The 26,070-nt window shown below is 34.3% G+C and overlaps 1 protein-coding gene across 6 annotated transcripts in view; it reads right to left on the bottom strand.

The window, feature by feature from the left end:
• COL11A1 (collagen type XI alpha 1 chain) overlaps positions 1-26,070 on the bottom strand; it is a 240,313-nt gene that overhangs the window by 94,900 nt on the left and 119,343 nt on the right. For all 6 annotated transcript variants that reach the window (XM_081492915.1, XM_081492916.1, XM_081492919.1 and 3 more), the window contains 13 exons: positions 24,762-24,815; positions 24,600-24,644; positions 21,512-21,565; positions 21,043-21,087; positions 20,736-20,789; positions 20,240-20,284; positions 13,651-13,704; positions 12,493-12,537; positions 11,312-11,365; positions 11,188-11,232; positions 6,085-6,138; positions 4,330-4,437; positions 1,148-1,201 (listed from right to left, as the gene is read on the bottom strand). In XM_081492915.1, coding sequence (XP_081349041.1) covers positions 1,148-1,201; positions 4,330-4,437; positions 6,085-6,138; positions 11,188-11,232; positions 11,312-11,365; positions 12,493-12,537; positions 13,651-13,704; positions 20,240-20,284; positions 20,736-20,789; positions 21,043-21,087; positions 21,512-21,565; positions 24,600-24,644; positions 24,762-24,815 — 711 coding nt within the window. The remainder of the gene's footprint in view (positions 1-1,147; positions 1,202-4,329; positions 4,438-6,084; positions 6,139-11,187; positions 11,233-11,311; positions 11,366-12,492; positions 12,538-13,650; positions 13,705-20,239; positions 20,285-20,735; positions 20,790-21,042; positions 21,088-21,511; positions 21,566-24,599; positions 24,645-24,761; positions 24,816-26,070) is intronic.

Raw genomic sequence — 26,070 nt, 5'->3', positions numbered from 1 at the left:
ATGACAAACATATAGATACATAGTAGATAGATAGATATAGATAGATAATCTCATGTGCATGTAACTACCTTTATATTAATAAGCAAAATTTATACTGGAATCATTTAACCATTTAATGTAACTAGTCAATCAATCAAAAGAATCCTTAATGAAGTTCTATAATGAGCTCGAGGAAAACTAGTGCAAGGTAAACACGTATTTTTAAAACACTTTTTTGCTTAAAATATGTATATTTCACATAGTCAAAAATAGAATCTCAGTGCATTGAGTGCATGAGTTCAGTAGTGCTCCCCCAACAGACACATCAAATATCCAAATATTCCGGAATTTGTGAATATTACTTTATTTGGAAAAAAGGGGTCTTCATAGATGTAATTAAGTTCAGGATCTTGAAATTAGATCATTCTGAATTATCCAGGTGGTCTTTCTATCCAATAACAAGTGTCTTTATAAGAAGAAGAGAAGAGAAGGACACAGAAAAAAAGGCCAGGTGAAGAAGGGGTTGGAGATTGCACACAAGCCAAAAAATGCCTAGGGCCACAGGAAGGTGGAAGAGAATAGGAGAGATTCTCCCACAGGGCTTTTGAAGGGAGTATGGGCTTGCTGACACCTCAGTTTTAGACTTTTGACCTTCAGAAGTGTAAGAAAGTCAATTTCCATTGTTTAAATCATCAAGTTTGTTGTGATTTGTTACAGTAGCCCTAGGAAACTGATTCTGTGGAAATGAGGGAAAATAAAGAGGATGAAAGAAGAGCCATTCTTTCTCTAAAAAAAATATCAAATGGTAATTCAAACCTTTAGGGAACTAGACAGGACATCAAAAGCTATTATCCATCACTGGTCATCTACTTAAAGCTTCTTGATCTATTAATAAGCTGCCTTGTAATAGACCTTATTCCAGTTACAAGGAAGTGGCTGACTATGACTTCCTCTGTCTCTAAAATACTCCAGTCCAAAATCACATAAGTTCTCTGAACTCTCTGCAATCCCAGTGCCCATAAAAGCATCTGACTTTCTCTTGTAAGATTATATTTTAAGGATCATCATCTCTACATTACAAACTGAAATGTAACCATAGATGATTAATGTTAAGTGTATCAACAAAATGCTAATAAACAAGCTATAAAAATCAAGCTAATTGCTTTACCTTTGGACCTTGTCTTCCTGGATATCCTGGTAATCCTGGAACGCCAAGTTTCCCCTAAAGTTAAAATAATAATAATAATCACTTCAAAATAGAATTCAGTCTATTAGCGCACTTGAAAGAAAGATTTGCAAGTTTTTCCATTCTTTACTTTCATTACATTTCTTAATTTGCATAGGGAAAAAGTGTTACTAATGCTATGATGTTCAATAACTTAACCTCTTAAGTGACAGTGCCTTCTTTAAGGACATAGTGAAAGTGAAAGTCGCTCAGTCGTGTCCGACTCTTTGCAACCGCATGGACTATACAGTCCATGGAATTCTCCAGGCCAGAACACTGGAGCGGGTAGCCATTCCCTTCTCCAGGGAAGCTTCCCAACCCAAAAATTGAACCCAGGTCTCCTGCATTACAGGCGGATTCTTTACCAGCTGAACTACCAGGGAAACCCTGACATAGAGCCCTGAGTAAAGATAATTCTAGGACTGTTTGTGAATGAAAGAATATGGTAAGAATTCACCTAAATTTTATCAAAATTAAATACTATTTAAAATGAATGGCTGTATTTAGAACTACATGTAGGTTTTGCCACTTCAACTAAAGGTAATCTATTTGAAAAAAATTATTTAATTTCTCACTGTAAATAGAAAGCAAACAATCATAAGTTAACTTTTTTGACTAAAGGAAAGCTTAAATAACTATATTAAGAAATTTTAACCTTATTTTTGAGCAAAGTTTCTTCTTTTATTCAAATATCTGAATAAATTGAGTTAATAAATACTAAATATTGAAAGACATAGCTAAATAATGATATTTGTGGAGTGTTAATTCCTACAGGTGGAAATTTGAATGTGCAGCTATTTTCTTCCAGTGCAATAAAATTATCACTCAGTTTGAAAGTGCTAAAACAAATGATAAATTACAGCGAAGTACAATGATGTATAGCATATGCTAAAAGGTTTAAAACGCTAAAGTAACAAAATTGACCCCCTTAACCAGGCGTTAATTTAAAAATTAAAATAAAATTAAAATAAGTGGATTGAATAAAGTATATGTTTGTGAAATTTGACTGAGACATTTTCCTTAAGATCTTAAAAAAGTATGTTTCATATATAAAATATTTATCAAAATCTTAAACATTAGCAGACAAATAGTATCATTATTTCCTATGTGCATTCAAAATAAATAAGAACAAAAACATAAACAAGTCCAAATTACTATCTATAAAACTTTAAAAGATGAGGAGGCTTTATGAACAAAAATAAATATTTTACTGGATGAAGCAAGGCAAGAAATTAGGAATACAGTTTATGATCTTGTTATTAAGATAGGGGTCCCCTGATAGCTCAGCTGGTAAAGAATCCGCCTACAACGCAGGAGTCCTGGGTTCGATTCCTGGGTTGGGATGATCTCCTGGAGAAGGGAAAGGCTACCCATTCCAATATTCTGGCCTGGAGAATTCCATGGACTATATAGTCCATGGAGTCACAAAAAGTCAGACATAACTGAGCGACTTTCACTTTCACTATCTTATATTGAACTAAACAGTTGCCTGATTCAAGACCAACTTTGTATAGGTAAGCAGTCTTCACATGAAAAATATTCAAACAAGCTTTAAGAAGCATACTTATAATGATGTCACCTTGGACACAGTAAGTTGTCATAGCTTGTTTTATGCTACTGATTTCAAGGTTAATGAAATTCTCTTAATTACAATCAGAAAATTTTTGTAAATTCATTCATTTTAGAGTCATTTAAAAATTAATCCAGACAGGAAGATTGTTTGTATTTTGAGTACAGTGATAGGAAACTTCAATAAAAGAGAAAATACTAATGAAATGCTAAAGATGAATAATTGGGAGTTAAAGTTCTGATGCCTCAGAACAGTTTGTGGGACCACTTACACAGAATACAGTGGGGTTGAGAAAAGAGGAAGGTCCTAGAATATCCTTAAACTATTGGCTAATGAGCACTTTAAGCAGAAGGTTCATAGATCTTGTAAGCCCTTATGCCTTGAACCCCATCTTTTCCCTCTGTTGCTTAAACACAATGACATTATTTTTCGGTTTACAAATGGCAACTGGGAGTGTGAAACTACAGAAATGACTCATGATAACATGAGAAAATGATTTTTTATTTGTCTAGTCACAATACCTATATAATCCCTATTTTTTTTTCTGGAACAGGATGGTAAAGGGCAGAGACAATTTTCTTACACAGCATGCTATTTTCATATTTATAGAATAATGATATGCTCAATATAAAAAACTGGAGACTACACATACTTACAAAAAAGGGAATAGCTTGATTTATACCACCAAGAGACAAGTATTATTTATATTTTCCTTCAGTGTACATAATTGGATAGCACTTATCATCAATATTTCTAGTTTTTTCTTAATTTAACTTCAGGTTCGTTACTGGAGTGGGTTGCCATTCCCTTCTCCAGTGGATCTTCCCGACCCAGGGATGGAACAGGGGTCTCCTTCATTGTAGGCAGATTCTTTAACGTCTTAGCCATTAGAGAAGCTCTATAAGATGTTTACCATATCACCAAATATTCTATGAAGGCATAATTTTAATGTTGCCTAATATTATATCTAAATGTAACAGTCGCAAATATTTTTGACATATGCATATAGCTTAGTGGTTGTGAAAGCAATAAATTAGTATTATCTAGGAACTTTTAAAATATGGTGATGTCTGAGTTAAACCAGATTAAAATTAAAACCTCTTAAAGTATGGCCTGAACATCAGTATCTTTTGAAACATTTATCCTGTAAAAATACATGCTAGTGTGGAAAGATTGAGAAAATAACATTTTAGTTTTAGGGCTAAAGGTGATTCAACTTGCTCCAAAACTATGTCGGCCACCTTTCACTGATTCTTTCATCCTTCATTAATCACACGTAGATTCTGTACTTTTAATATGGAAGAGTGTTAAGAGTGGCTGATTCTACATGGCCAATGGGAGCAGAAGAGACTAGAAAATAAGGAAGAGTGGAAGAGGATGAATGTACCTGTCTCCTGATTATACTTCTAAGTGGCATATGGATATGAAATTGAAATTCAAAAAATTTAAATTTGATAAAACTCTCAATTTATATTGTGGGTGATTAAAATCACCCAAAAATGACAATGAAACATCACGTGCAAGAGGATCTGTAAATTTAAAGTTGCTCACTCACCTTCTCTCCTGCTTGACCAGGAGGACCAGGGTCTCCAGTTGGACCAGCTCGACCCTTGGGGCCTTCAGGGCCATCCTCTCCTCTTGGACCTACTTGACCAACTTCTCCCTGATATACAATATAAGAGCATTCTTGTAACTTAAAATACCTTCGAGACTGAATAGCAGAAATTATAGTCTATCAAAAAGCTATATTCTTCAACTCTTGGTTTGTTTACTCATATATTATATATGACAAAGAGGACTGAAATTCTTTGACTTTATCAATCTTTCAATTAATATATAAACAACTCAATACAGTCTGACATTTGAAAAGCTACAGAACTCCTATGCTACCATGTATCACACTAAATTAATTTTAATACACTGAGTCACAGAAAGAGAGAGAAAATAAGAATCAAAATTATATACTCTAGGTTGCCAATATATGCTACCCCAAAATATGCTACTTTGGCATAAGGATTATTTTGAACTGAAGGCAAGTGAGAAGAAGCAGATACAAAAAAAGTGATCTACCCACCCTGTACTTGCTAAAAGCAGGGAACAAACTTGCAAAGGTGTTTTTCCTACCCTCTCTATCAGAAAAGACAAAAATTAGTCACTAGAGGTAACTAGACCCTTACTAGTTTGGAGCCAGAGGCAAGCACCAGAGGAATATATCTATACAGCAAACTTTCCAACTAGCCTTTATATAACATTATATACTTCATAGTTTCCATTTATCTGCCTTCCCACAATTTATAGCACTAGAAATTCAAAGTGCTTTCCTCTTTAAAATTTATTGTTCCTTTGCTAAAATGATACACAATCACAAGTTCTAATCACTCTTGAATTGCTCATCACTTAGTGTTCCCATGTATAATCATGATACACAAGATAAACTTCTGTTTGCTTATCTCCTGTTAATCTGTCTTGTGTCATTCTGTAATTTTAGAGGGCTCCAGCCTGAGAATCTATCAGGATAGGAGGGAAAATAATTTTTCCTCCCAGATGATAGCAACTTTGGAAATCCGTGTTTGGAACATAAGAAAAATATCTCACCTGACTTTAAACTTCATTTTCACATTTAAGGTATTAGGTTCTAGAATGTCTATGCTATTGCTCCCATCCCAGACACAGGCTTTATATGCATTTTAGGAAAATCAATATTCTATACCATGCCTTTTTGATTCCATTTATTAGATACTATTATGCTAGTTAGAAAACAAATTTTCCCAATAAAACACTTAATTTACTTTAGGTGACAGACTTTTGTTTTCAAGATACTCACTAACAGAAAAACAGTGTACTATATTGATGCTCAAAAATTCAAGACAACTATAAAGTGAAAATTCATGAAGGTTTCAGATATAGTCTCCAGGAAGCATAGCTCATTATATATGAACAAGATTTAAAAGAAATCTATTGAATTAATTATATAAAGCAATTTGATCATTAATTTATAAAATATCTGTAAACAGTAACACCATATATAGTATAATATATATTTTGCGTGTATATACGTATATATATATAAAACTATGCACGTGTAGATATGCTATGGGACATATATTTAGTATAGCATCCAAAAAATAACTAATACTATTTTATTTCCACAGAAATTAAGACACCTATTCTTCAGATAAAAATGGAAGTGAAAAATGTCGCAGGTATTACAAACATTTGATTTATTCTATGTTTGCAGTATTTAACTATATAGGAATAAACACACACATCCATAAATGCGTGTACTAGTGCAGATTTTCTTTTTACTTACTCTATCACCTTTGAGACCCATGTCACCTTTGAATCCTGGAAAACCATCTTCACCCTAAAAAGTATAAATAATAAAACAAGTATTTAATCAATTGTTTGGATAAATCTAGAATATGATTACATAAATTATGAGTATTGATAATTAGGAAAATTTTTCTGAGAAATATGAATCTTAGTTGTGAAACTTCCTCTTCCCTATTTTAAACCTTTATTTCCAGTATTCTCCCATTTCCCCATAATTAATGACTCTAAGTTACTAGAAAACTTTTCATAATTGTGTTCATTAAATCTTCTCTATCTTACGGGAAAAATAACCATTCTTTTGTAACAACATGTATCCTATGTTATTTGAACAAAGAAGTAAAAATTTAATTATATTAACTTTGGTTCACAAGAACCTTGGATGACCAAATAAATTGTCTTTATCTTTAATTTGCTGATACATACCTATAAATTTTATCTCATTCATTTTGTCTCCCATGCTTTAGATAAATGTCTTCTGGTTCAATTTGTTCTCTATATTACAACCTCTCTTCAGGTGAAGAATAAGCAAATCAACATTATCCTTTATGCATAAATAGAGATTGCTAATTGGCACGTATGCACAAACCAGGGATGCTGAAAACTGGTCATCCTTTAGCAAAGAGAGGAGAAATTTTGACTATGAAAATACTTCTAGTCATTTTTACTATATCCAGCTTCATGAATGACTTTACTGTCTCTTAATTTCAAGAAAAAAAAATTCCTAAGGAATAATCATTCATGTATTCAATAGCATTAGTTGAGCAATTACTCTATTCAGAGCACTGTGGAGTAATTTGAAATTTTTCTTTTACCAATAATTTGCATTAATTTTGGCTCAGATGGAGTAGAATGGGTGTTTAGAGATGAAAGACATGAAGATAATGATAATGATGTGCTGCGCTGGAACCAGAGGTGGTGGTGGTGAGGAGAGAAGGGTACTTGGAGATTTCACAGAGCAGCTGGTACCTGAATTAATAGTTGGAGAATGGATGACTTGCAGAGTTTGAGAAAAAGGCATGTCAGGCCAAGTATGAGAACAAAGCTAGGAAGATTAGTACCTACATTTCTACATCCTGCTGTGGAAATGACCTTTGCAAAACACAAAACTGATCACATCAATTTTTGGAATCAGTGATTCCAAAGTGCTAATGATGACCATAAGCTGCCATCTTCCTTGCCCTTCTCATCATGATCTAGGCTTTGTTCACCTCTATAGTTTTATCTTTGGTTTAAATATCCCTTCTACTTCCATCCAACACACTGGAACTGAATTTAGAAAAGCTGAATTACCTGTATTTCCATTTGCAATTCTTGCATCAGTCAACCATTTCCACATACACACCCATCTGCAAATCTTTTACCTTCTCTGTCTACCTGGTGAGGTTTCCTCATCTTTTAGGATTTAGCTCATGATTCTGCTATGAAGCGGTAAAGAATCTGCCTGCAATGCAGGAGACCTGGTTTCGATCCCTGGGTCAGGAAGATCCCCTGGAGAAGGGAATGGCAACTCACTCCAGAGATTCTTGCCTGGAGAAATCCATGGTCAGAGGATCCTGGTGGGCTACAGTCCGTGGGGTTGCGAAGAGTCAGAACAGGGCCCAGGGACTAACACTTTCATTTCCATGAGGTATTCCATGACCTCATTCTTTTCCTCTTAAAATTAACTCTTCGTCCTATGTGCCGCACTCATCATTTGTTAATATAACATAACATCCTGTCTGAGCCACAGGGGAACAATCACAGGTCTCTTTCTTTCTACTAAATGCTGAAAAACAAGTGAAAGTGAAGTCGTGTCGGACTCAGCGACCCCATGGACTGTAGCCTACCAGGCTTCTCTGTCCATGGGATACAATAATCATGCCTAATTAACCTCTAGCTCTCCAATGCTTACTGTACTCTGACTCTCAAAATCATGATATATAACAGATATTTATTAAATGTAAATTTGGAATCATCCTTGCCTCAGTGTGAGTTTGGTAAGGTATGCTAAGGTCCAGAAGATATAAGGTTAGTAAGGATATATGAGACTTAGACCCGGAAGCGCTAAAGGCTAAGTCGCTTCAGTTGTGTCCCACGCTTTGTGACCCCATGGACTATTGCCCTCCAGGCTTCTCTGTCTATGGATTCTCCAGGCAAGAATACTGGAGTGGGTTGCCATTCCCTTCTCCAGAGGATCTTCCTGACCCAGGAATCCAACCGGCATCTCTTATGTCTCCTGCATCAGCAGGTAGCTTCTTTACCACTAGAGCCACCTGGGAAGCCAAAACCTGGAAAAGGAATCAAATTTGATATAATATCTAAACAAATTTTGGCAGGTCTAAATGCTTCCTTTAAGACAAAAGAATAACATTTTCAACTTTCTGGCCATAAAGTAGCCTTGTGCAATTAGGATTCTCTCTGCCTTGAATGCAGCTGGGTAATAGCAGAGGTTTAAAAGCTGAAAATGAACACTTAAATTCCTATTGACTGCTGTCTTCATTACCTGATCCTTAGAGAGAAAGGTAATTACACAGTTGCCAAGTTTAGTTTAAAAAAATATTGCACTCTATGTCTAAAATAAATAATAGTTTTTAAGATTTTTTTCAAGGAGAGATATTTTAAGAGAATATATAGCAAAGTAGAAGCTACTGCTATCAAAACTTTGTTTTCAATACATTCATAATTTTAAAAATAAATTAGATAGTAAGTTATTAAGAAAATCCTTATAATAAGTGACATTTTTAAAACAAATGGCACTTTCAAGCTACTAAGCTTTCCAGTCCTTAAATTATCAAATCTTTGTTAGTATTTTTTTAATTAATTAATTAATTAATTTTAATTGGAGGCTAATTACTTTACGATATTGTAGTGGTTTTTGCCATACATTGACATGAATTAGCCATGGGTGTACATGTGTCCCCCATCCTGAACCCACCTCCCACCTCCATCCCCATTCCATCCCTCAGGGTTGTCCCAGTGCACTAGCTTTGAGTTCCCTGTTTCATGCATTGAACTTAGACTGGAGGAAACAGATTTTAGCGAACAGGTGAAAAAGGAATTCACCTGTGCCACTTGGTTGACTGGGTTATGTTGCTTAAGTTCTAAGGAATAAATCTGAGTCTAAACAGTGGAGAATTTTGTTCTAGTTAGAGCACTAACTTGGTGTTTCTGCTTTTGTTAATTAATACTGCTTTTCATAAAAAGAAAATAATTTCAATTTCCTTCCTCATCTCTTTTGAGATAAATGGTTGATTATAATATATATCCAGAAAAACAAATAGTGTACATTAAAATTAACTAGGGTTTCATGGTTCTTTACAAAGTTTGAAAATAGGAAGAATTCTTTTTATAAAAAGTTTCCATTAAAATTTATGCAAAAGTTCTCTAAATCTAGGTAAACAATATATTACTAGGTTAACACATGATATGGAATGAAAGGTACAATTGAAAAATATCTTAGAGAATTTTTAGGATAAAGTCCTTATTTTACAAACTTAAAATAAGGCTCAGGGAAAGTAAACAACCTAACTTTATAAGTCTAGTTACTATAAGCACTATAATCAGAACTCAGAACGTTTAATTCCCAATTAAAAATACTAATTCTTTGTGTATCTACTTGTTTCTTCTGAGACCACATGCCACTCAAAATAACCAATAATATCAAAATTTTTTCCTACATATAATCAATATACATTTATTTTTTTATTGAGTGCATTTCTTCTCACAAATATCTCATCATCTATAATTTTATTTTCCTTTGCATTTGCCACTACCCCTCTTTCTAAAAAGTTCACAACTTTGCCACTCCAGTTATATGCCTTTCATGTAAACACTGCCTTCCCTAAAATTCTTGGTGGGCACTAATTCCAGAGAAACAATTTGAATTGATATTTAAATGTATTACCAATAAAAACTGAGATTCTAAGTTCCAAAGTGAGATAATACATATTTTTTTTGCATAAGCTACTTGCAAATAATTACAAGTTCAACATTGTCTAAGCCATCACTGTGCTCTGTCAGCTCAGTAAGACACTATACCCTGAAGTTCAACTGAGATGGTCAAGATGAATTAGGATTCAAATCAAAGTAGCTGAGTTAATTTAAAACACATGACATATTTTCATGCAGTAGACTTGAGAATATAGTCACATACTTTGACAATGTCTCAGTATGTTACCTATTTATTCTTTTCAGAAAATAAAACATAACGTATATAATAAATACATCCTTTTTTGTCATTTATTCCTTACTGATATCAAATCCATTCAAGGTGCTTTTGATAATATTATTACTGTAGGAATAAACAGTTATCCTTGAAATCAAAATGTATATTCCATATATTTCTCATGAAATCCCCTATCACTTTGTACTTTGTGTTGTAAAATGTAATACAGTAAGAATTAATGCAGTACCAGTTCTGAATAGTGTCATTCCATTTCAACATAATCATTGAAGATGTGGGAACCCTACATTTATCTTAAACATTTCTCCCACCAGGGAGCCCATTTAAATGAAAAAAAAAAAAATCTCAATTTTGTTTTCTTCATCAAATTAAATTATAAGCATCCTTTAAAAGAGTGCATATTCTTTCATTCATATTTATTTGGTTTTAATCTTTATTTCCTTCTCATTTAAGCTTTTGCTATGCATGCATTATCACATATAAAGACTTCTTCCAATAATTAATTCCTATTTTGTACTTTATTTCAATTTATGAAGAATGAAAATTTTGGTAGAGAAAAAAAGGAAATAAATATTCCTCTGTTATGCATATAACTGGATCCAATCCACTCTTAATAAATACAATCATACGGTCAATCTTATAATTTGGAAAAGTTAAAGACATGTAAAAAAAAAAAACTGAAGCAGAACTGATTTTATATATGATATACCTTTTGTTTTCTTCTATAATTTAGTCCTCACGCAAGGATATAAGACTTTTCTTTTAAAGTTTCCAGGACACAGAGTATGAAATTATTAGAGTTGCATTGTCTGATACATAAGTAATCATTCAATATATGTGAGAAATGAAATATCTGTTGAATAAATTTAGTTTTTTATACAATAGCAATTAAAATCACCTAAATAAATTATGTTTTACCTTTTCACCTTTAGAGCCCTTGAGACCTCTGACACCATCTGCTCCCTATGGAATAAATTAGAAGAATTAAATGACTATAATATTTTACATTGAAATTAAATAACGTGGAAAATATATTATTTACCTTTACTCCTCGGGGACCAGGGTAGCCAATGGGACCCTGTGGACCAGGAGGGCCCTGTAAAAGACCCAATGCAATTTAAATACATAATGCACTGAAAGTGTCCCTCACTCATATACTACAGTTTTACCAAATAATCTCTAAGAAGATATTTTTCCACCTTTGGTAAAAATTTCTTTGGTAGTTTATCATTTGTATCTAAAATCAGATATGATGAACAAACATATCATATATTCATGTTAAAGTAAGATAAATATTACAAATATATGAAGTAATCTAAATAATCATATATTAATAATTAATAACTTCTTTTTTAAGATTGAAAAAATCTGATGTCTTTGATGTCTACAAAAAACAACTACAGATTAACCAAAAGGATAAATAATTTCTAACCAAAAAATGGCATTAAATTTATAGCATTTACATCATCAAGAAAATGATCAAAATTATATATCTTCTACAGCTTCTTCTTCTTCACTATTCTATCTAAAGGAAATAATATATAATATACAATAGTAATGCTGACTATTTCAATAAAAATCTAAAATTAGCAACTCTAAATACAAATGGTCTTACCCTGCTGCTGTAATCCAAAAGTAGTATTAAGATTTAATAAGCTTTAATTTTGATATTTTATTTAGATATTTTGATAACTGTTGCTCTTTCAATTCCCATCTTATGTAAAGATTATCAGAAAGTAATAAATATAGATCAAATTCAAGTGACATAAACACTTTAACAATATTCAGTAGTTCTTGTCCAATTTCATTATTATTATTTATGATCATGTATTCCACATATACTATATATGCAGAATGTAAATGTATTTCTGATCATGAAAATATTTTTTTTAAATGGAGAATGATAGTCTAATTGATCTAATTGATCAAATTGCCATACAAAATTAAAAGTTATCTAACTAAGACATATCTTTTTTTATTCCCTAAATTAAAAGTTACTTTAGAGACATGATTTATACCTAAATGTTAGCAAAAATTCTTTTGAAAGTAAATACATATTACAGGTAGAGAGTAACTATTTTTCAGTACTTATTTTCTAATATTCATACCCCTAAATAATCAAAGAAATATATATATATATGTATCTCATAAAAATGACCAAAGCAAGGCATTTTCTCTAGAAGATAAGGTGACAGAACATTTAAATAATTCTTTGCAACATACCAGAGAACCTTTTTCTCCAGACTGGCCTTCTTTTCCAGGATGACCCTACAATTATCAAAAATATATACCGATGAGATGCAATATTAATGGTAATATATAATATGAAATTGTTCCCTTTTTTCCACATGTTGAGGTTTTACTCCTTATGTTTCAAAATATATTAAATATTTTGCATCACTCTATATAACTTTAAATAATATTGGAAACTAGCATTTGGAAAGAAACATATGTTTATATTGTCTTGGTGCAAATTTCACCAATGACATAATGAACTTGAGACAGAGTTTGGGAAAAGCACATAAAACGTGCATATTATTCATTAACAGTTTGACTCCGGTTCTCAATTAGTCTTAAATAACAATGTTTCAGTCTGACTTCTATTTGCATATTGATTAAATAATTATACTCACATCTTTACAAAGCAACTAAGAACATCAATGGGACATTTAAAACACAGCAAGATCATAAACACCAGTGGTGTTTTTAATCAAGTTACTGAGAGTAGGTAAATAAAAATGCACAGCTCCACAACTCTACTCAATGAAAACAAGCAATAGCAGAATGAAAATTTTTATACCTTTGTTCTGAATAAATAGTTTCAAGAGGAAAACAGAAGCATAAATAACAAAGGTTTTCAAATAGCAACCATGGAGATTACATGATTACATAATTTATTGCTATATAATAAGATATAATAAACATTGCTATGTTTCTAGAAAAGTAAGGAATCCCTGAACACGGATGAATTTTCATGTAAGGTGTTTGAGGAAACTTACAAAAGGTGAGGAATATCACCTGGACTCTCAAGAAACATGTTCTTTGAAAAGGAAGAGAAGATAGAAAAGTATTTTCTATGAAAAGAAAAGGACATAACAAAAAGTATAGCAATAGAAAATGTAGAGCCTACTAAGAGAAAAGTGAGAGGTAGGAAAATACGAGATTCTGGCAGAGAATGGTCCTAAGACCACTGGGAGCTCTTTAAAGATTTTGCAGTATGGAAACTACATGATTAAATAGAATTTTAGAGAGATCAATGTTTAATTACTGGCTCAATTTGCTTTTATTACTGAATTCATACAATCAATTCTAAAACACATGTAAAATCTATCTTTGAAAATGAAATATGGAAATTTTAATGACCAGATAACTACTACTTACAGGAGGCCCATCAGCACCAGGAAGTCCTGCAAGCCCTGGTTTTCCTTGTGGACCCTAACCAAATAGAAAAAAAGAATATTTTCATTTAAAAATAAAAAATAATAGAAAGTCTGACTTTGTACGTAGGAATATACTGCTAATAAGATTCTTAACTTGAGTCACCAATCTTTATCTATAAACTGTACACATCTAAATACTTTTTAACAAGGTTTGTAGAAAAATGGTATACAAAGATAGATGAAAATAAAATTTAACATATGTCAAAGACACATTAGATTTTTATCTATCTGTTAATCCTAAAGTGTGTCTTTTTTAATTAGCAAGTTAATTTTTGCATACCATAATGAATTGGAACTTATAGACTAAAAAGGTTTCCCAGGTGATGCTAGTGGTAAAGAACCTGCCTGCCAATGCAGGAGATGTGAGAGACAGTTTTGATCTCTGGATTGGGAAGATCCCTTGGAGAAGGAAATAGCAACCTACTCCAGAATTCTTGTCTGGAGAATCCCATGGGCAGAGGAGCCTGGAGGTCTACAATCCATAGGATCACAAAGAGTCAGACACGAGTGAAGCAACTTAGCACACATGCATGCACAGGGTAAAAAGAAAAAACAATATAGGCCCATATACAATCATTATATTCATTGATATACATTGATTTACATCACCGAAAAAGCAAATACTGGATATTTCCATAATGACACTAATAAGTTCCTATTCATGGGGAACTATACTCAATATGAAAGTGAAAGTCACTCAGTTGTGTCTAACTCTTTGCGATTGTATAGTCCATGGAATTCTCCAGGCCAGAACACTGAAGTGGGTAGCTTTTCTCTTCTCCAGGGGATCTTCCCAACCCAGGGGTTGAACCCAGGTCTCTCACATTGCAAGCGAATTCTTTCCCAGCTGAGCCACAAGTTGTACTATAAAGAAAGTTGAGCACTGAAGAATTGATGCTTTTGAACTGTGGTGTTGCAGAAGACTCTTGAGAGTCCCTTGGATGGCAAGGAGATCCAACCAGTCCATCCTAAAGGAAATCAGTCCTGAATATTCATTGGAAGGACTGATGCTGAAGCTGAACTCCAATACTTTGGCCACCTGATGTGAAGAACTGATTCTTTGGGAAAGACTCTGATGCTGGGGAAGATTGAAAGCAGGATAAGAAGGGGATGACAGGATGAGATGGTTAGATGGCATCACTGACTCAACGGACATGAGTTTGAGCAAGCTCCAGGAGCTGGTGATGGACAGGGAAGCCTGGCATGCTGCAGTCCATGGGGTCACAAAGAGTCGGACATGACTGAGTGACTGAACTGAATTGAACTGAATGGATACTCAATATCCCTTGATAAACTATAATGGAAAAAACATGACAAAGAATGTATATATGTGTGTATATATATAACTGAATCACTTTGCTGTACAGCAGAAATTAACACAACATTGTAAATCAGCTATATTTCAACAAAATAATTTTTTAAAAAGTGCAAATTCAAATAATTACATAGTAACATTGATTAAACATCAGTAATAATTAACATAAAAAATATGTTACAGATTATGTTATTCATAAGACATAGGAATATACTATTTTGACGTAGAAAGGACAAAATCTAATACACAAGTAACAAATAATAACAAAGTAACTATTTATTCAACAGATTAATCTGTGTTTAATCACAAAGGATTTCAGATATCATTTAATTTGATCACTGGTTAGGTTGGAACATGCTAAGAACGGTTATTGCAAGAAGCAGACCCTTCACTGGGAGAAAAACTGGCTTTCTACTTAGAATAATTAACTTTATCAAGTCTTCAGAGCTCAAGCCATTTCTGCTTGCTCATCATTAGTCGGAATTTAGAAACTTAAAATTAAAAGAGCAAGGATACATCAGCAAGCCTAGATGCTGGATGTAAAGGGAGTTTTCCATTCTCAGACAGTATTTAAGAAAAGCACTGAGCTATTTCAAATACTAAAAGAAGATACTGTGAAAAAAAAAAAAAAAAGAAAAGCATTGTATTCATGTATATGGATAGTACAGAGTTTATCAAGAAGACCTCATTTAAATCACTATGGAACAACAACAACAAAAAACCTATAAATTAAATAATCTAGACTTTATAACTGAATTTAATTGCATCTCATTTAGAGGATTTAAAAGTTTCAATTCTCTTCACCACTCTGCAAAGTCATATACAGTCAAGTAATCTAATATTATAAAATAACTAGAGATCAAATTGCCAAAATTTGTGGATTATAGAGAAAGCAAAGGAACTTCAGAAAAACATCTCTCTCTGTTGCATCAGCTACAATCAAGCCTTTGACTGTGTGGATCATGACAAATGGTGGAAAGTTCTTAGAGAGATGGGAATACCAGACCATCTTACCAACCTCCTCAGAAACTTGTATGTGGGTCAAGAAGCAACAGTTAGAACCATGCATGGAACAATTGATTGGTTCAAGGTTGAGAAAGGAGTACGACAGGGCTGTCTGCTGTCACCCTGTTTTTTTAACCTATATGCTGGGAACATCATGAGAAATGCCAGGCTGGATGCTACAAGCTGGAATCAAGGTAGGCAGGAGAAACATCAACAACCTCAGATATGCAGATGATACCACTCTAATGGCAGAAAGTGAAGAGGAACTAAAGAGCCTCTTGATGAGGGTGAAGGAAGAGGGTGAAAGAGCCAACTTAAGACTAAATATTAAGAAACTAAGATCACATCATTCAGCCCCATTACTGCATGGCAAATAGAAGGGGAAAACGTGGAAGTAGTGACAGATTTCCTCTTCTTGGACTCCAAAATCACTGCAGACTGTGACCTCAGCCATGAAATCAGAAGACGATTGCTTCTTGGCAGGAAAGAAATGACAAACCTAGACAGTGTGTTGAAAAGCAGAGACATTACTCTGCTGACATGGTCTGTGTATTCAAGGCTATGGTCTTCCCTGTGGTCATGTATGGGTGTGAGAACAGGACCGTAAAGGAGGTGGAGCACCAGAGAATTGATGCCTTTGAACTGTTGTTCTGGAGAGGACGTCTCAAAGTCCCTTGGGCTGCAAGGAGATCAGATCAGTTCGGTTCAGTTCAGTCACTCAGTCGTGTCCAACTCTTTGCGATCCCATGGACTGCAGCATGTAAAGTCACCATCTGCAGTGATTTTGGAGCCCCAAAACATAAAGATCAGATCAGTCAATCCTAAAGGAAATCAACCCTGAATATTCACTCTGATGCTAATGCTGAAGCTCCAGTATTTTGGTCATGTGATGCGAACAGATGACTCATTGGAAAAGTCCCTGATGCTGGGAAAGATTGAGGGCAGAAGAAGAAGAAGACGTCAGAGGAGATGGCTGGATGGCATCACCAATGCAATGAACATGAACTTGGGCAAACTCTGGGAGACTGTGAGGGACAGGGAGGCCTGGTGTGCTGCAGTCCATGGGGTTGCAAACAGTAGGACATGACAGGGTGACTGAACAGCAACAACAACAATTTTATAAGCTAATTCTTCACATTAATAATAAGTAACTCAGCTAGAATGTTACCAATGGATTTGAATATATATATATATTAACCAAAGAATATATGTTACTGCTGTTGTTTAGGTCCTAAGTCACTTCTGACTCTTTTGCAACCCCTTGGACTGTAGGCTCTTCCAGGCTCCTCTGTCTATGGGATTTCCCAGGTAAGAACACTAGAGTGGGTTGCCATTTGCTTCTTCAGGGGATCTTCCTGACTGAGGGATTGAACCTGTGTTTTCTGCATTGCAGGAAGATTCTTTACTGCTGAGCCACCAGGGAAGACCAAAGAATATATAGAAAAGGTCAGAAAGCACATAAAAATAAGCCCAATATCACAACTGATTAGGGAAATGCCAGTTAATACTGCAATAAGATACTATTTCACACCAACAAAAATAACCATAATCAAAGAGAGAAACAATGTTAGTACAACTGAGCATCTGAAGAAACTAGCTCAGATCAGTTGTCTCTCAGTCAAGTTCAGCTCTTTGTGACCCATGGACTGAAGCATGCCAGGCCTCCCTGTCCATCACCAACTCCTGGAGTTTACCCAAACTCATGTCCACTGAGTCGGTGATGCCATCTAACCATCTCATCCTCTGTTGTCCCCTGCTCCTCCCATCTTCAATCTTTCCCAGCATCAAGGTCTTTTCAAATGAGTAAGCTCTTCGCATCAGGTGGCCAAAATATTGGAGTTTCAGCTTCAGCATCAGTCCTTCCAATGAACACCCAGAACTGATCTCCTTTAGGATGGACTGGTTGGATCTCCTTGCAGTCCAAGGGACTCTCAAGAGTCTTCTCCAACACCACAGTTCAAAAGCATCAGTTCTTTGGTGCTCAGCTTTCTTTATAGTCCAACTCTCACATCCATACATGACTACTGGAAAAACCATAGTCTTGACTAGATGGACCTTTGTTGGCAAAGTAATGTCTCTGTTTTTTAATATGCTGTCCAGTTTGGTCATAACTTTTTTTGCAAGGAGTAAGTGTCTTTTAATTTCATGGCTGCAATCACCATCTGCAGTGATTTTGGAGCCCCCAAAAATAAAGTCAGCAACTGTTTCCACTGTTTCCCCATCTATTTGCCATGAACTAATGGGACCCGATGTCATGATCTTAGTTTTCTGAATGTTGAGCTTTAAGCCAACTTTTTCACTTTCCTCTTTCACTTTCTTCAAGAGGCTCTTTAGTTCTTCTTCACTTTCTGCCATAAGGGTGGTGTCATCTGCATATCTGAGGTTATTGATATTTCTCCCTGCAATCTTGATTCCAGCTTGTGCTTCATCCAGCCCAGTATTTCTCATGATGTCCTCCACATATAAGTTAAATAAGCGCGGTTATAATATGTAGCCTTGACATACTCCTCTTCCTATTTGGAACCAGTCTGTTGCTCCATGTCCAGTTCTAACTGTTGCTTCCTGACCTGCATACAGGTTTCTCAAGAGGCATGTCAGGTGGTCTGGTGTTCCTATCTCTTTCAGAATTTTCCACAGTTTATTGTGATCCACACAGTCAAAGGCTTTGGCAGAGTCAATAAAGCAGAAGTAAATATTTTCCTGGCACTCTCTTGCTTTTTCAATGATCCAGCTGATGTTGACAATTTGATCTCTGTTCCTCTGCCTCTACTAAAACCAGTTTGAACATCTGGAAGTTCACAGTTCATGTATTGTTGAAGCCCGGCTTGGAGAATTTTGAGCGTTACTTTGCTAGCATGTGAGGTGAGTGTAGTTGTGTGGTAGTTTGAGCATTCTTTGGATTGCCTTTCTTAAGGATTGGAATGAAAACTGAAACCCTCATAAATTTTGAGGAAGGAAGCATGGTAAAATCACTTTGAAACACAATCTGAAAACTTCTTAAAGTGTTAAACATGAATTTAGCATATATCCAGCAGTTCCACTTCTAAGTATCTACCAAAAATAAATTTAAAAATGTCTACCCAAATACCTTTGTACAAATATTCAAAGCAGCACTATTCATAATAGCTAAAAAGTGTACATAATTCATGTCCCTCAACTGCTAAATAAGTAAACAAAATATTCAATGAAAAGAATATCATTTGGCAACAAAAAGAAGTGAAGTACTGATATATGCTACCACATGGATAAAACTCAAAAACATTATGCCAAATAAAAGAAGCCAGACACAAATGTCACATACTATATTCATCATATGATTAAATTCAAATGTTAATTTCATTCCTAGATTTTGTTCACATAAGATGGTCAGAAAAGGTATATCTATAAAGATACAAAGCAGATCAATGTTTGTGTAGGTTTGTGGGTGGACTCAGGAGTAGAAATTGATGCACGCTTTCTTTCTGGGGTGGTATACATATTTTAAAAATGTGATTGTAGCAAAGTTCTATAAATTTCCTAAAAATGATTGACTGGTAGACTTAAGAGTAAATTTTATGGTATGACATTAACCCCAATAAAGTTGGTAATTAAAAAAAATCATATATTTATAGAAATCAGCAATAATAAGAAAAATACACATAAAAACAGGTAACACTGTGCTATAACTGTAGGGAATTGAAAACACTACTTAAAGAAACTGACAGTGGAGATGGGGAAAAAAAGACATCTTTTTAATTAAAGACTTATTCTTGTTTTGATCTAGACATTGAGTTTTAACAAGAGCATCATTTGCCATTTATCCATGAAAAATGGTGGCAATGATAACGTCACAATTTTTCCTTAATTAGATCTTGTTAAAAGCCTTTTGTCAAGCAAACCTAATTACATGTTTTAAATAATGAGAAATGAAAGAAGAACCAAAATAAAGAGAAAGCACTCACTCATATCAGTACATTAATGAAATTAATATAGCTGAGAATGTCGTAGTTGGAAGTTATCCAAATGGAAACTCTGTGAAATGTTATCATTTACAATTCAGAGACATATGAATGGCTTCTGCTCACCCGTACTTTCATGATTTAAATCCAGATTAATTCCTTATATGCTGAGCCATTTAAATATCAAAAGCAGAAGGCAGGCCTTATTCCTCCCTAAGATTGACAACACAAGCTCATTTACCAGACATTACTAGGACAACAGATGCACTTACTTTTTCACCGGGAGGACCAATTGGACCTTGTGGACCAGGAAGACCCTATTTTAAAAGAATTTATTTCATATGTCAAGTATCACATCATAAGAACACGCTTTTAAAATAGTAAATGATTAGCCCTCTATATTACATGCAATGAGCTATGAGTATCTATATATATCCCCCACATTCTCAGAAGATTTTACAACACTGTGGAGTTTTATCCAAGCTACTCTTTTGGCAATGGAACTGCAATGTGATCCCATCCAGAACCCTCCTGCAGGTATCCTGGCATTCCGTGAACACTGAATGACTCATTTTACTCTTGGAAGAAAGAAAAGCCTCTGCAAATTTGTTGAAAAAAATTTTAAAATGAATAAAATAGAATGAGCTTTGTACATTCATATATAAACTCTCAGCCCTACACAGAAAATTTAGAGGCTGTCAATTTTCTTGTATAAAGGTATCATCTTACCCCATTACCTCAATAAAAGCTGTGATGGCTTAGACTTACTTGAGGTCCTGGGTTTCCTTGCTGACCAGGAGGTCCTGGCTCCCCTTGAGGACCCTGACATAGGAAAATGGAAAAGAGTCTTTAATAGAACTATTTCACATAATAGATCTTTTCTTTTGGATTGAAAAATAGTCCCCATATCATGTTTCCCTTTAGAGAATCTGGAAAGTCTTGTAAAATATTAATGCTAGCAGAAGAATTTGGCAAAACATTGTAAGAAACCTTTAATTTTAGATTCAGCAGCAAAAATGGTTTGCTAGTATTTAGATTACATAAATGAGTTACCTTATGGATATCTTCTACATACCATGTTCCCTTTTGGTCCTGGGGGGCCATCCACACCTGCTATACCCTTCAATGAAGAAAAACTATACGTGAGTGTTTACAAGTTCAGATGCTACAATAGAAAATATAAAAAACTAACCTAATAGCATGATACCCAGTAACCTAGGGTAACTAAAAGTCATTTTAGAACTCAATGGAAATGAGAGAAAAAGCAAGGTCTATACTCTCCTCTCCATGTCCATGGAGACATCCTGGCAGTATTTTCTACTGTGTGTTGGGAAAAACAGTAAAATACATAAACAAAAAGGAAGAGAAAAGAAAGAAGCAGGTGGAGTGAGTACACTCAGTTACATTGATAGGCAGCATCATTAGGTCTTAGATTATAATAGTGAAACTTTGGCTGTCTACTGAAAGCTTTAACAGCTTTTTGGCTTTAAGACTCTGGCAACAGCTTTCCCTAGAACATTTTGAATGTTTTCAACAATACATACAGGCTGTCCAATAGGTCCTGGAGTTCCTCTTGGTCCTAGCAAACCTCGTGGACCCTAGGAGTAAAAAAGAAACAGATTATAAACAAAAAAAATGCCTTCAAAATCTGCCTTGTCTTTTAAATAAATACACTTTAATGTAATGTTTTGATTAAAATATTTATTCATCCTCTTTTAACACACCAAAAGTGGCATTTAAAATAGCATTTTGTATGACACAATTACCTAGTGTTTATATTGATCCAAAAGCCAAAATGGATGAGTGAGTCTTTAATATAGAAACTGTACCTTTGAGTCTATGGAATTACATAGGAATCACTTGTGAAACTTTAAATATAGGAAATATTTTAGGGCTTTAAGTAAGTCACTTCTGTGTCATTTTCCAATTTGAATAGCAACACTGAATCTTACTAAATCTTATAATTCAAACAGACTACACAAAGAGTCTTGATTCTCATTTATTTTACATTGAGGTAAATTCCATCTTGAGAGAAGATTCTACTGAGAGAAAGAAATAAACAGCTGGATGACTATATTAGGAAGATTATAGAAACCACTTTCATGATTTTTAAAATTATTATGATTTAAGCAATCATTTTCTTCTCTTCTTCCCCTTCTTCATTTTTTTCTCCTTCTTTTCCTTCTTCAAACAAGTCAACAATATGGTTTACTGTTATATTTACTTGAGCGACTGAGGAGCCTGGTGGGCTATAGTCCAAGGGGATGCAAAGAGATGGACACAACTGAGCAGCTAACATATACAAACATACTATGCCTTTGAATTGACAGGTTCTATAATGTGGCAAATTAGCAGTAAAACTAGGAGGTCTGCTTTTAGTGTGGATCTTTGATTGACCAGGTTTGAGTAAACCTTTTCAACTCAGTTTCCTCATTTGTAAAATTCAATGGAAAAAAGGATATAATTTAGTAAATTTTATAGTTATATTTGATATATATTAAGCACCTCATTTTTTGTTTATTCTAATAATAAGATTAGCTTATCCTAAACAAATAAAAAATTCTAGAGTTATTGATATAAAAAATTGAAACAAAATAAACAGCAACAAAAGCTAGATAAGGTTTTTTGATGGCAAGTTGTTGTTTAGTTGCTCAGTCATGTCCAATTCTTTGTGACCCCATGAATTGCAGCATGCCAGACTTCCCTGTCCTTCACTATCTTTTGGAATTTGCTCAAACTCATGTCCATTGAATAGGTGATGCCATCTAACCATCTCATCCTCTGTCATCCCCTTCTCCTCTAGCCCCCAATCTTTCCCAGCACCAGGGTTTTTGCCAATGAGTTGGCTCTTCAAATCAGGGGGCCAAAGTACTGGAGCTTCAGCATCAGTCCTTCCACTGAATATTCGGGGTTGATTTCCTATAGGATTGACTGATTTGATCTTGCTGTCCAAGGGACTCTCAAGAGTCTTCTCCAGCACCACAGTTTGAAAGTATCAATTCCTCGGTGTTCAGCCTTCTTTATGGTCCAAGTTTAACACTGGTACATAATTACTGCAAAAACCATAGCTTTGACTATAGGGACCTTTGTTGGCAGAGTGATGTCTCTGCTTTTTAATATGCTGTCTAGGTTTCTCATAGCTTTACTTCCAAGAAGTAAAAGTCTTTCAATTTCATGGCTGCAGTCACAGTCTGCAGTGATTTTGGAGCCCAAGAAAATAAAATCTGTCACTGTTTCCACTTTTCCCCCATCTACTTGTCAGGAAGAGATAGAAATGGAAGCTATGATCTTAGATTTTTGAATGTTGGGTTTTTAGCCAGCTTTTTTTCACTCTCCTCTTTCATCTGTATCAAGAGGCTCTTTAGTTCTTCTTCAGTTTCTGCTATTGGAGTGTTATCATCTACATATCTGAGGTTGTTGATATTTCCCCGTGTGATCTTGATTCCAGCTTGTGATTCATCCAGCCTGACATTTTGCAAGATATATTCTGCATGGAAATTAAATAAAAAGTGTGAAAACATGAGCCTTGTTGTACTCCTTTCCCAATTTTGAACCAGTCTGTTGTTCCATGTCTTGTTTCAACTGTTGCTTTTTGACCTGCATACAGATTTCTAAGGAGACAGGTAAGGTGGTCTGGTATTCCCATATCTTTAAGAATTTTCCAGTTTGTTGTGATCCACACAGTCAAAGTATTTAGCATAGTCAGTGAAGTGGAAGTATATTTTTTATTTTGGAATTGTCTAGCTTTTTGTATGATCCAACAAATGTTGGCCATTTGATCTCTGGTTCCTCTGTCTTTTCTAAATCTAGCTTGTACATTTGGAAGTTCTCAGTTCATGAACTATTGAAACCTAGCTTAAAAGGATTTTGAGCATTACCTTGCTAGCATGTGAAATGAGCACAATTGTATGGTAGTTTGAACATTCTTTGGCATTTACCTTTCTTTAGGATTGAAATGAAAACTGACTTTTTCCAGTCCTGTGGCCACGGGTGAGTTTTCCAATTTTGCTGGCATACTGAGTGCAGCACTTTAACAGCATCATTTTTTAAGATTTGAAATAGCTGGAATTCCATTACCACCACTAGCTTTGTGCAAAGTAATGCTTCTTAAGGCCCACTTGACTTCACACTCCAGAATATCTGGCCTTATATGAGTGATCATACCACCGTGGTTATCTGCATAATTAAGACCTTCTTTATGTAGTTCTTCTATGTATTCTTGCCACCTCTTCTTAATCTCTTCTGTGTTTGTTATATCCTTGCCATTTCTGTCCTTTATTGTGCCCATCTCTGCATGAAATCTTCCTTTGGTATCTCCAATTTTCTTGAAGAGACCTATAGTCTTTCCTGTTCTATTGTTTTCATCTATTTTATTTGCATTATTCACTTAAGAAGGCTTTCTTATCTGTCCTTGTAGTTAAGATGTTATATCTCACATTTTTTTCTCTCAATTTTCTAAGATTTAATGAAAGAAGAGCTGTAAGTATCCTTTTTAAATGTTTTTTCACATAACAAATTACCTAGTTAGGTTAGGTAAGATTGTAATTTATTATTGACTTTATATATGTAACACCAAGCACTACTCCTCCTCAGTAGGGTATTATTTAAAAAGAAAAAAAGAAAGTTGCTTACAGCTTCACCTGGAAGACCTCTTGGTCCTATTTCTCCATCTTCTCCCTGTCATGGACATAATAAATAGGATAGTGATGTGAGCAGACAATGCAACATTTCAGCATGGCTTTGTTTAATGTTTTAATTTTAAATATTTCTTAAAAGAAATGAAGTTTCACATACCCTTATTCCATCTTCACCAGGAGGACCAGGAGGACCTTGAGGACCTCGTTCACCCTATTAAAGAAATTCAAATGCAATTAGAATTTGAAGTAAACCAGAACATTTATAACTCTATCTTACAGCTATCCTAGCACAAATAACAAAACATTTGGTAGAAAAACTTATGCTTTCTCTCCTGAAAACACTTCAGAGATAAGTCATAATTTTACATTAATTGGCATTACATATTAGCATGCAAGGAAAACAGTTCTTCAATTTTGAAAACAAAAAGTTTTAAATAAAATACCCATATAATTTTCAGACATTTAATTATTACAAGCTAACAAAATTATTTTGCTGAAGATTGTCTTCAGTCTTCATGGTGCATGGATGCATTTGCTATTTTTATTTAAATTTTTTCTGCTTCTAAAATAATTCTCATCAATTCAGCACAATTCTGGAAGACTAACAAAGCTTCAATTTAAAAGAAAAATAAAATTATGTATTTCTCTCAACATGGCACACACTAGATATTTTGCTAAAATTTCATGGGACTCTCTTTTCTCTATCTTTCTTTTTTTCACATTTTCTAATTTTCCTAAAGATTGCCTCACCTTCATTTTTAACTTTTGAAGAAGAGTAATGTGAAGATCGAAAGCTGATCTTTTTTGAGAGACCACAACTTGGCTTATTTCCCACTAAAACTACTGACTGGATTGCTGTTCAACATTGTATTTTGTTAATAAGCCCTAGCAAATTATAAACTCCTGCTTTTAACTATACGCTTATATTATCACAAAGAAACAGTCTATGGTATCTCAATCTACCGGAACCATCTAACAAGTATAATAAAATACATTGCCCAGTATATTTTAATATTAACTATAGACTGCCTGCAGGTGTCTTTTGAATATGTTTCCATAGACAAAATGTAAGAAGGAAATTGAGGTAATTATCAAAAAATTAGAGGCAAAATTAAATCTCCATACTTGTTCTAGAAATATATTTTGCATATACATAGACATCCTGGAGGAGGGTAAGACAACCCACTCCAGCATTCTTGCCTGGAAAATCATGGACAGAGGAGCCTGGAGGGCTACAGTCCATAGGGTCACAAAGAATCTAACAAGACTGAATCAACCTAGTGTGTACACATACATGTACATAAAGATTCTGCCTCAACTTATATTTGTGTAAAATGAGTATTTTAATATCTAAAAAATTTAAAAAACTTATAATAATATCCCACATATAATTCTACTTATATTTCTTCATGTATCTTTTAGATGTACTAATTTACATGAGTTCACAAATACTTAATTTTCTTCTT

This window comes from Giraffa tippelskirchi, chromosome 5 (genome assembly GCF_054371585.1).
Source record: "Giraffa tippelskirchi isolate mGirTip1 chromosome 5, T2T-mGirTip1v1.2.pri, whole genome shotgun sequence".
Taxonomy (NCBI): Eukaryota; Metazoa; Chordata; class Mammalia; order Artiodactyla; family Giraffidae; genus Giraffa; species Giraffa tippelskirchi.
Note: the sequence above shows the minus strand (reverse complement) of the source record. Positions and strands in the feature narration are given on the sequence as shown.